The following is a 12,540-nucleotide window of genomic DNA, read 5'->3' as shown; positions in this document are numbered from 1 at the left end:
TCCTATTTGAAATTCAGACAGTGTATATCCACAATGATTACAGCGAGAACAGAAACAAAAGTTAAGTGTTGCCAATGCATTGATGTATTTCTAGCCGCTTGTCACAATATCAGCATGGAACGGCACATATTGACTTTCTCATTTGTTTTGGTTCTTTTTATATTAAAATTGGTCAAATCGGATTTTATTGGAGAGCTGCATGCTGCCCATTGATCTGCTTACTCTGACAAACACAATGACAATAGGACCGACTGTGAAAACTCCTTGGTTTCTATGTACACACTGAATCAATGTCAGTTTTCTGTGTACACTGGAAAATTGCCCATTCACGTTGATATGAGTGGCCCACAGCCGATTACAGCAACTTGCACTGAACAGCGCCGACGACTGCAGCTTTGCCTACGTCCACAGCCGAAGTGAAGAAACACAATCAATTGTGTGAAGAAGGCTGGAGAAACAGCAAATGAGGAGGCTCCTACGTTGGACTTAAAGCCTAAAGGTACCGGCTCACAGGTTGACTGCATCATTCTTCATACTGGTGGATGTAGGTTTACTATGCGACAAAGTATTTAGGACTACTTTGGTCTTAAAGTCGTGACTGACTGAAGGGCTTTGTGGATTTCTGCCTGATATTGAAAGATTATCTCACTTTGCCAACCTGCCTCTTCACTGAGGAGGTAAAGCAGATAAATGCCAGTGAAGATGTGAACTTTTAAGAGCTTTGTTGGCACTGTGGGGAGATTCAGCATGATGTCTGCTGAATCAGTTATTTCTCTGCTGACTTTGTTTTATCTTCGATAAATATATATCTTTTTGTTTTCAGCCCTCACTTGATTATCTTGCCAGAGCTAACAGGATCTGTCACGTGCACTTATTGTGATGATAACTCCGAGACTGTTTATAATTCCTCGAAAATAAGTTAACAGATAAAAAAAAAAAAAAAAAAACAAGAGCGGAGAAACACGTTATTGTGCTCCTATGCAACTCATTACAGTGGCTCCGCCAAATTTCCACGTTGTGAGTGTTCATTCACCGTGGACACTCACCAGCATACCATACATTTAACGCTACATGGATTGCACATATATTACATTTTCCACTGATTTAGCAGGCCCCAAAGCACTTTGCAATGTGAAGTCTCATTCACCCACTCACACACCAGGGGCGGCGGCTGTCATGCGACCGACTCAGTCCATCAACAGGGAGCAGTTTACGGAAATCCAAAAGTGTCTTGCTCAAGGGCACTTCGACGTGGACAGATGGGGGGGGGGGGACTCAAAACTGCAAGATCCTATTGAGACACAATCCACTCTACTGCCTGCTCTACCGCCCCCAATAATGTCAAAAGCTGAATGTTACAATTACAATTCAACAGATCTCAAATCTACATCAATCCAGGTTACCTAGTGCTAAAACCCTTTTTAATCATTGCGGTTTTTTAGAATTTTTTTTAACAAATAATAATGAAATAATGAAGTTTCAATTGTGATATACAGTGGTAAACATTATACAACATTTTCAGGTGTTTTGAATAGAATCGAAAGAAAGAACAGCATTTTTTAATTTTCTTTTTAACATTTTAGATACTTTACCGATTTGGCTCTTATTTTAAGCAGTTTTGCAAGATTTGAGTTGTTTTTTAAGCCATTTTAGCTGTTTTTGTGATTTTAGCCTTTCCTTTTTTTTTTTTTTTTTTTTTTTTTTTTTTTAAAGCTCTTAATAGCCAAGAGTCCTTTTGAACATGACTGGTGGGTAAATATTCTAGAAATAAGATGAAACGTTCATTGACGTAGAATTTTGTGAAAGCTTCAGGAAGCCACAGGTTGCACGTCCCTGGTATAGGATCATCACACTGATGCCAGCCCTCATTTTTAGAAGCTTCAGCGAATGCAGCATTGTCTCGTAAAACTGCCCTTCAACTATTAAAAAAATAAAATAAAATCAATTAATGAAAGACGAGAAAATATTCTGTCAGAAATTTTACGATGCAAGTTAAAATGACCGCGCAAGAAAGTCTGGCACAATCTCCTTCAGAGGTGTACTATACACAAATAAATCATTTATGTTCATGAATGCTTTCTATTTGACCAACATTAACAAATATTGACTCCAATTAAGGCAGTTTAGTCTATTTTGTCAACACAATCCTTGCAGTGTCTGAGAACCTACATTTCTTATATGATCTAAGAAAGCATGTCAGGGATTATCTTATTTTGTGGAGCTACAAAGATAATAAGGAACAGAAGTCCTTGCAAAACTTGCACTCAGAAAAAACAACAACCTCGGAATGTTCTGCCCAGCAAGATTGGATAGTCAACTAATTTCTTTTGAATATTTCCAGATTTTGCTCAGTCCTGCTGTGCCAGCTGAAGCAGCAAAAGAGGGTCAGGAAAGGATAGCTGCTGCTAATGCCGAGAGAGAGATGTGGGAGAGGAAGAGGCGGAGGAGAGAAAACGCCACCAAAAGGCTTCCGCAGGAGAGCCAACTGAAGCAGAAGCAACAGGTGATGGCAAAATCAGAGAGGCACAGAGGCATATTTCTCAGGAAAAAAGGCCTCATTTCTATTCTTTTGTGCCTCATGAACAGGACGACAGCAGGCAATGAAGCGCTAGACTATTGTTTGGTTATTTCGATTCTCACAAAGTACTTGGCAATCAAAATAACTGCCAGAGTCCCCTATGCAGAAGACGCTTGACTTAAAAAAGTCAGGACCTTTGCATGTCGAGCCCCTGTGACCCGCCCCTTTCTTCTGAAATTCTTGAAGATCTTTAGTCTAATGAAGAAAGAAAAATAAAATAAGGGCAACACTCCAACAAAAACTATCAATACTTGTGCTGCTTTCCTAGTGTGCCTTCAGTGGACAGATGGGTAATAGCCTGAGTGAATGAGGTCAGGCCTCCAAATTCAAGGGCAAAGCAGCCTGGGGGATGGACCTTCTGCAGTTAGAGTGAGAGCGCCTGTGTGACACAAACCATTAGCTGACTCATTCTCCCCTGTCAGTTTGGGCATAGGACACCATATTTCACTTAAAACTGTGGCTTATTAATTCAATTACATTCATTAGGTCTGTCTTTTGCGAGGGTGCTTTGTCATCAACACAGCCAGTTTCATTATAATTTGCGAGTGCCCTGGATGAGTCGTAATCGATTTCCATAGAGATGAAAGCACTTGCGCTCACGAGTCAAAGCGGGGCCTTTTTTTAAAAGACAGAAAGCTGAAAACACTTTGAATGGAGGGGTTGGGGGTGTCACTCCGCTCGGAGAACTTGCCCAGGGAAATCACATTTTGTAAACAAGCAGAGATTAAAGTGTGCTGCGGATGCAAACGTTGCCATTTTCCTGTTTGTACAGCTCGGCCTGTCGACCGCGGGTGACGATAACGCAGGAGAACTGCAACAACAGGATGCAGGTCTGGATGGTCACTCAAACACAGATTTAGCTGGGACAAGAGTAAGTCGACCGACAGGAGCTCAACAGATGACTTTACAAATGTCATGAGTATAATGATATCTGAGTGATGGAGTTGATAATGAATGCCAGGTGTCTCATTGCTGCTGTGCTGCGTTGATAAGCTCGAGTTATGTTTGGCTCTGCAAACTCAGCCATTACACTGCTGTCAAGTCTAAAAATCAGCTGCCTCATCAGGACGTCACTCACATTAACTTACCTGGTTACTGATTTGTAAGCAATTTTGATTAAAGAACAGAGCAATGACACACATGCAGGAAACAAAGTTTCCCTTTCTTAAAATACAGTAAATTCACAGTGGTACTCGTGAGAGAAAGATAATTAATGATCTGAAATTATTTCAATGCAAGAATATAATGGAACATTAACTAAATTTAATTGACAAACTCACAAGATTTGGTTATTTGTGTGTTTACGTATTAAACCTGACCATTATGTACTACTGCATATCTCTTCATATGAAATGTGAACACATGAATAATAAAGTTAAAGCTTACAAATGGTTGTATTGCATATGAAAAGATGCAGGGCTTTTAACTTAAATAAATAAACAATACAAGACGGCACAACACAATTGTTGCTTTGAGAATTCTTAAAAGAACCGTAGAGCAGATTTTTGTTATAGCCTGTGCTGCAGGGAGCTCAATTTCAGCAATCACGTTTGGTTCAATCATAAATATGAGAAAAAATCGTAAAGTCATAATCAACTTTAATCAGATAATTTCATCAGTGGCTTGTAACTTTTAAAAACATATTAGCCAGGGGAGCTGATGAGCAAAAAATCTGTGTTCAACCATTGGAACTGGTGTGCATGTAATGCCGCTCGATTCAAAAGAGGCTCAGCAGTGACATGGGGTTATCTGACGAAAAACAGTAGTCACTTCTTGTGTGAAACCATCTCGTATGTTGTTACATACTCTGTGGTACAACTCCAGTGAGGCAGTGTCTGAAATATAATGTCAAGACAGAAGGACATACTGCAGATCCAATAGCTTTAAAAGCATCAGTCACTTGGTTACAGACTAGATTGTGTGCGTGTGAAAAGGAGTGATTAATATCCTCTCTGCAAGACATTGACTGAACACAGAATATACTGTCGTCGTGTGTTGTAGATAGCTGTGCATCAAATGTTTGGATCAACAAAATACATTTAAAAAAATAATAAAAACTACCAATTATTACATTGTGACAGTAAGTGTCTGTTCAGTTGTTCTACTTCACAGTGATCGCAAAAGAAATTCACCACAAGGACAGTCAAGGACAAGACTTCAGTGTCCCGCCTGCAGGCCTGATAATTACATTGTAATGAAAACTACAAATTGAAAACCATGTAAGAAAAAAAAGAAAGAAAAAGAAAAATACATAATTTAACTGCCATTCTTTTAATCTACATTTATGACTGACATTCAGTTCAAACTCCAAAAAGGTTTTGTGTAGTCTTAAAGCATTTTGGCCTTTTTATGAAAAACCACCATTGGGCCAATTCATACTGAAACAAATGTAAACACAACGCTTTTGGTTTTGCTCCCATTTGTCATGAGTTGAAATCAAAGATCTAAGAGTTTTTTCTACATACGCAAAAGGCCAATTTCTCTGAAATATTGTTCACAATTGTATTTAAACCACCTCACAGGTGTGGCATATCAACATGCTTAGACAACATTTATTATTGCACAGGTGTGCCTTATGCTGGACACAATAAGGCCGCGTTTTACACGTACCTGGGTATTTAAAAAACGGTGATCTTTCTCTGCGTTTGAGCCTTGCATTTACACATTAGCACAGCTACAAGTCACCACAAACGATGATTCCTAAAAACTCCAGCCACAGTACAGAAAAACTGAGTCTCCGTTTGCATCTAAAGGGAGGTAGGCGGATATTTACGTCACAATTCGTGACGTTCTGGTTTTTTTCCAGGATTCTGATTGGCTATCATGACTTCATGCTTCTCGTTACACTGCCCCCTACAGGCTCATAGTAGCTCTGAACTAGGTGTATGTGGGTCCGTGTAAATGTTTTTTTTTTGTAAACGATCAGGTGTAAATGAAGATTACTTTTGGAAACGTAGAGTGGGAAATATCAGTTTTTGTAAAAACCCAGGTAGGAGGGCAAAAGGTGTGAGTGTGATCACACAGTGGAACACATTTCCTTCACATAGTTAGTCAGGTTGTTGAGTGTTGCCTGTAGAATGTTCGTCCACTCCTCTTTAATGGCTGTGTGAAGCTGCTGGATAGTGGCAAGAACCGGAACACGCTGTTGTATACGTTGATCCAGAGCATCCCAAACACGCTCAATGGGTGACCTGTCTGCGGAGTATGCTGGCCAAGCAAGAACTGGAATATTTTCAGCTTCCAGGAATTTTGTACAGATCCTTGTAACAAGGGGGCATGCATTATCATGCTTCAACACAAGGTCTTGGATGAATGGCCCGACAACAGGCCTCAGGATCTCGTCACGGCGTCTCTGTGCATTAAAAATGCACCTGTGTTCGTTGTCCATAACATACGCCTGCCCATACCATAACCCCACCGCCACCATGGGCCACTCGATTCACAATGTTGACATCAACAAACGCTCACCCACACGACGCCATACATGCCGTCTGCCCTGTACAGTAAAAACCAAGATTCATCCGTGAAGAGAACTCCTCTCCAAAGTGCCAGATGCCATTGAATGTGAGCATTTTCCCACTGAAGTCGGTTCCAACAACAAAGTGCAGTTTGACAGCTTGTGCAGAAATTCTTTGGTTAAGCAAGCCCATTGTTGTAGCAGTGTTTGGATGGCTGCTCTCAGAAGATCTTGGAGGTGAAGATGCTGGATGTGAAGGTTCTGGGCTGATGTGATTACATATCTGCGGTTGTGAAGCCTGTCGGATGTACTGTCAAATTCTCTAAAACACCATTGGAGACGGCTTATGGTAGAGAAATTTACATTTAATCCACGGGCAACAGCTCTGGTTGATATTCCTGCAGTCAGCATGCAAATTTCACACTCCCTAAATGCTTGATACATCTGTGGCATTGTGTTGTATGATAAAACTACACGTTTTAGAGTTGACTTCCTTTTATTGTGGCCAGCCTAAGACACATCTGTGAAATAATCCTGCTGTCTAGTCAGCATCTTGATATGCCACATCTGTGAGGTGGATGGAATATCTCGGCAAAGGAGAAGCGCTCACTAACAGATTTAGACACATTTGTGAACAATATTTGAGAGGAATTGGTCTTTTGTGTGTATAGCAAAAGTTCTCGATCTTTTGAGTTCGGCTCATGAAAAACGGGAGCAAAAACAAAAGTGTTGCGTTTAGATTTTGCCCAGTGTATTTTATGCTATTGAATGCTACAACAGGCTTCACATTTACCTTGTCGGGCCTCCTCTTCCAGCAGGTCAGTGTGCAGAGCCAGATACCTCTCTTCATCGCAAAGCGCTTCGATCCTGGCTTCTTCCTCCGACAGCTGGTAGGACGTATTCCATGACCCGCTGTCATACTCTGATAGGTCATGCAAGTGACCACGCCCATCGTATCTGTTGAATGATAAAAAGGATTAGAGGGAAGGGAGTTTACTAAGCTTTAAACATAACACATGGTCCTACTTACCAAGGTAGTGGGGGTGTAAAACCACAATTTACAGCATTAAACTGTTCTACTTCTCCAAGTCTGCCATAACTGTATAATACTAGAAAGTCTAATATTGTCTGACAATATTAATTTAACACAATAATGTCCTAAATATGAGCCTGGATTTTTTTATACTACTCTGAATATAGCTTTAAGCTTTTATTCCCCTCCTGGACAAATATTACAAACAAGAACCCTACATCCAAACAAACAAAAAACAAAATTTAAAAAAAGAAAGACAAACAAAGCAACTCGCCTCTTACCTTACAGGGATCAATTTCCCCCCCTGTAACATTCATCATTACTTCTACATCTGCAAAGAAAGTTACATTCACACAAACCCGAGCACATAAATACCTATCCGTAAGAACCCAAATGGACGACATTTTCCAGGGTTCGTCCCTCTACGCCATCTCTCTGTTGCAGTTTCTTCACGGAGACAAAGAAAAGGGGGTGCTGTGGAGGGCATTCGGGGTTTGGAAGGACCCCTTAGCCTACCTTGCTGTAGGAAAAACTGGGTTATGTGATAAAGACACACATACACAGGCCGTACAAATGAAACATAAGTCGGTGGCAGTGACCGCAGACCAAGGTGATTCACCAGAGTTAGATCAAATGCATTGAGAAGAGCATTGGATGCTTTTGCAAGGAGACCACAACAAGGTTACTCCCTCACCTGCAGAAACATTGAAGACGAAAGCGGCTTTCAGCATTTTTAGTGGTTGAACTGCATATTGGCCCAAATACTGTGTCCTTATGAATCACCTCAACTACAGTGACTTGGTCAGAATTTGCTCTGGTCATGTACATATCTGCAAAAATAATAGGTCACACAGTAGTGACTCTGGGCTTAATCAGAAGATAAAATTAGACGTATTCATTTTGAAGCCATCGTGTGCATATAATGTATTTTTCCAGAGGAAATTCCTCTAACATGCCAAGACGCAAAGCCTGGTTTTGGAACAGAAATTCGACTGTCCCGTTTGCAAATTTAAGATGCACGTCAAGCTTCAAACACAACAGCTCTGATACAAAGTGATTTAATCTGTTGCACACGTGGTTAACCAACACAGCTCTTGTCACTTGTATGAGCGCCGCTGCACTGTTGACTGATCGTGTTTGGGGAGCCTGGAAGGCTTTTTGCATGTTAGCATGTTATCGCAGCAATTTCTGATACAATTTACTGTCAGTTCTGGACGTCCAAAGACACATCAGCGTGCAATAAATAAAATGAAAGCATTCGTCGTTATATTTTGGGGGGTGTCCACAGGCTTCTGCAAGACAAAACTCCCGAGGGTTCGCAAACGGACAGGAGAGATGGTTAGCATAGTGTTTCGGCTCTACGTTTGTTCAACCGACCTATCAATCAGGATGCTCTTGTCCCCCATCCATGGGATAAGATGTTTTCCATGATCGTGGTAAAGAGCCTTTTCGTCGTCCCGAAACAGTTTGCAGGCATAGCCGAACACCAAGAGGTCGGCGTATTTATCACTGTCACTCACATCCTTCTTCACTGGCTTGTTGTCTTTCTTTGCCGCTCCTCGGCGATACATTTCCCAGATACTTGGCAAAAATCCCGGTGGCTTACAAGACAGACCAACACAGACGGTGCTGCGATGGTAATGTGTTGAGCAAATAGCAGACAGGCGGTCCAAGTGTGAAAATAATCCTCAGCGTTTTGGCCCAAAACAAATTTCTACACACAGAGTGCCGCCATGTTGGACAGGGAGTAAATGTAGCTGCGTGTTCCCTCAGCACATTCGCGACGTTGTTAACTTGCTAAAAAAATATTGAATCAGCGTCAAGAAAAGCTACATTCATCAATATGAATAAAGATTTCTAATTGTGTTCTTCTTGGTTGATGTCTCATTTTTAAGGAGACTTATTTTTCAGTGTGTTAATTTTAGTTTGTGTTGAAAGTGCTGATCTGAAATTGATCAGTTCTCTATGTAAACACCCCCAACCGAAGTGAGGCCGCACGTTGGGTGAATATAATTCACACTAGTTAAAGGGTCAGAAACAAAGTATTGAAGAATAAAGTGTGCAAACCATAGCCCAGTAAATAAAAATAGGAATAAACAAACAAACAAATAAATAAATAAATAAATGGCTAAATAAATAAATAACATCAGATGTCAAGCTAGTGAAGTTAAACTTTAGGAAAAAAATGTATGATCCTAAAAACGTGTATTATTGTTAAGGCTACAGCTGCATGGTGGAGCAGTGGTTAGCACTCTCACCTCACAACAAGAAGCTGTGGGTTCAAACACTGGCTGGGGCCTTTCTGTGTGGAGTTTGCATGTTTACTCCTTGTGTGAGATTAATTGGTGACTCTAAATTGCACTTAGGTGTGACTGTGATGTCTGGCTCTGTGTTTGTCCTGTGATGGACTGGCAACCTGTCCATTTTGTACCCTGCCCTCACCCATAGTTAACTTGGATTGGCTCAAGCACCTCACAACTTTGACTTTGAAAGCAACATTATATATTGTTTTGAAATGGGATCTTAAAGGACATTTATTCTTAGCTTTCAAAACATGCAACATTATTAACAGGTCTGTGGTTATACCCAACAGCTGGAACCACAGCCATTTTGGTTTCAAAGAGTAACTCTAACTCAATGTTGATCTGATGAGGTGGTTCTTGCAAACTTAATTACTCTGTTATGTCACATTTGGTACACATTTTTCCAAGAGGTGAAGATTATACGGTTGTGTTTAAAAAAATAATGCAACCCAAGGTCTCAATTTTTGTTAGTTGAAGAAATGTCACGTTTGAGATCGCAGTTACTCAAACTTAAGGATGAACTGACGATGATGTTGTCGTTATTGGTAACACTGTTTTAAGATGAAATATATGAGGGCACACAATAACTAAAACAGTAACTGATTGTGGTCAGTAACATTGACACTCAATGAAACTGAGTATAAAACAGTTAAGAGCAAAACTCTTACCAGGAGGTCACTAGTGAGGCAGTCATTTCTCCACCCAAGGCTTGGTGGTGGCGTAACATATTTATTTACCTGAAATTATATAATAAAATGAATATGCTGAAGCAACTGGCACTCTAACTAAAGCTCATTTGGCTTATGCAGTCCATCTCATACCCATTGTCATGATGGTACTAACAGGATTTATCAAAGTACGAAACATTGATCAGAATTTGCTCCAGCACCTCTTGATGAAAAGGATGAAACAGTGCAAAACATGATTGTATTGATAGAACTATTACAGGATTGCAACTCCCCATAGTGCCCAGTCATCTTCCCTCATCCAACATGCTAAGCTTGTAATGTTAAAAAATGCAGTTATCAGAAGTGTTTTTGCTGGATTTATATGCTCATTAATAGAGGTGATTCAAATAATCTGGATAAATTACTAAATAATTTAAATTTACTAGAAGTCCCCATTTTTTAAACAAGTGAGTTACTTTTTCCACAGTAAGTGCATTACAAAATATCAAAGCAAAGGTACTCTTGCATGCCTTTTACTTGTTTCTTAAAGCAATTTTGTAGTTTTGCTTTGACACATTGGCTGAACAAGACCCCCGGCTAGGTCAGTTGGTAGAGCATGAGATTCACAATCTCAGGGTAGTGGGTTTGTGTCCCACGCTGGGCGCCACCTTCCCGTGGGCTCACCACCTGCAGGAAGGTTCTTAATCAGGTGCAATGTGATCTGAGTGACGGTGCTGAGACTGTCACCCCTGCGACCTGGAAACGGATAAGCGGAAGAAAATGGATGGATGGATGGATGGACATTGGCTGAACTGTTAGCACTGAATGGACCAGTCCGATGACTAAATGAGCTGAAGTTAGTCTTGTTATGTCAGGTATTGCTGATCCTGGAGGAATCTTTATTTCGATACTCTCTGTTCCAACACACCTGGATTCAATGAATGTGTCCTCACGCTCAACAAAACCTTGATAACCAGACATTCATTATAATCAGCCGTGTTAAATCAGGGGCACAGGGAAACCATGCAGGACTGTGACCCTCCGGGACCGAGAGTGTTCAACTATAATTTGGATGTTTGTTCTTTAAATATATTGAAATTATTATAATAGAAACACTGCTCAAAAAAAAACTGCGAAAATGAACTAAAAATGTACTGACAGCAGCAGACTGTCTAAATTTATTTAAGGCTCATAATGGATGACATGTTCTGTGGGTATATAGACAGGCGTTGGTGTTACTTCTTGCCAGACATCTATCATGTCAGTGAGACTGAGGTAGCACAGAATTAATGAGGCGCTCCTCCTCAGGTAAACACAACTTTGCTGGAGAGCTGATTCTCCCTATAGACAAAGGCTTCAGATATCACTCCTTATTGATAAAAGAGCGGGACATCTTTCCAATAACTTTGAAACAAGTTATACATTTCCTGGCTCCCGTGTAATTAATTCTATCCCAGTATTCTCTTACTCATGTGCTTCTGCGAAAAAAACGATTGCATTACATAACACTGAAAATTGGTAGCCTACTTAAAAACCCTTAAATTTAAACCAATGAAACCTCAGTTTTGAAGAATACTGTGCAGCTTAGCTTTAACTCACTTGTTCCATATCAATCACTACTCGTTAAAAAAAAAACCCAGTGAAATCATATATTAAATCACATGGAACTTGAATAACAATGTGAGATAAAAGACATTCAAGAGTATTTTGTATTGAGTTGTGATGCATTCACACAAACAGTGGCCTGATTTCATGTTACATATAACAGCGGCTTCATAAACCAGAAGTACACAGCTGGTACGTTGCAGTCACACAAAGCATGTTGGCTTTGTGTCCCTGGCCACAAAGGTTTTTATCTCCCCTCTCTATTATTTACAAGCTCTTGTTGTGTTTTGTTAGGTTTGTCTATAAGTTCTCTCGAAAGCAGAGACAGAAACCATTACAGAGCCAGGGAGTGCAAGAGGCGTTTTCCAGACAAGGATCTGAGGCACTGCAGTGAATACACCTGTGTGTAGGGTAGAAATGCACATGGGATGTTGATGGTTCAATTTGTTAGTAACCATCCTCAACAGTGGAGCTAAAGCATATTAAATAATACAGCGTATGCAGTAATGTGTCCTCTGTTAATCTTCACACAGTGGCAGCTGTGAAGTAATAAGCGAGGTCCATTCATGAACACATTCACCACGTGCAGTGTGCACAGAAACAAGATGAAGGATTCGAGGACTCTGTTTTCCACTTTTATCGCTACTTAAACTTATTGAAATACTACATATGGATACCAATTGTGTTCTAATAATATTTTTTTACCTTATCATGGTCTATATGATTTGTGTTTTCTGTACTTGATCTGTGCGTAGATTTCACATTTACCAGCCCCAAGTCTAACTTTGTTGTACTCGTCAAAAGGGGCCGCATATTTGTCGGTTTTAAACCCACAGTTACACAAATTAGCCCTAATTACCACATTGATGTACAGATATTTTGGTGTATATGTTGTT

General features: G+C 40.3%; 1 protein-coding gene across 4 annotated transcripts in view; it reads right to left on the bottom strand.

Annotated features, from left to right (window-relative positions):
• sfswap (splicing factor SWAP) overlaps positions 1-8,817 on the bottom strand; it is a 59,618-nt gene extending 50,801 nt beyond the window's left edge. For 2 of the 4 annotated variants that reach the window (XM_080476666.1, XM_080476667.1), the window contains exons 1-2: positions 8,446-8,810; positions 6,829-6,992 (exon numbers count right to left, since the gene is read on the bottom strand). In XM_080476666.1, the coding sequence (XP_080332792.1) occupies positions 6,829-6,992; positions 8,446-8,639 (358 nt within the window). In that variant the 5' untranslated portion in view covers positions 8,640-8,810. Of the gene's footprint in view, positions 1-6,828; positions 6,993-7,443 lie in introns of all 4 variants that reach the window. The other 2 variants (XM_080476669.1, XM_080476668.1) reach the window with 2 other exon arrangements.
• Between the last annotated feature and the right edge of the window lie 3,723 nt (positions 8,818-12,540).

The sequence above is a fragment of the Lipophrys pholis genome (genome assembly GCF_963383615.2).
Source record: "Lipophrys pholis genome assembly, chromosome: 12".
Taxonomy (NCBI): Eukaryota; Metazoa; Chordata; class Actinopteri; order Blenniiformes; family Blenniidae; genus Lipophrys; species Lipophrys pholis.
The sequence above is the reverse complement of the archived record's forward strand: the minus strand, read 5'-3'. Positions and strand labels throughout refer to the sequence as shown.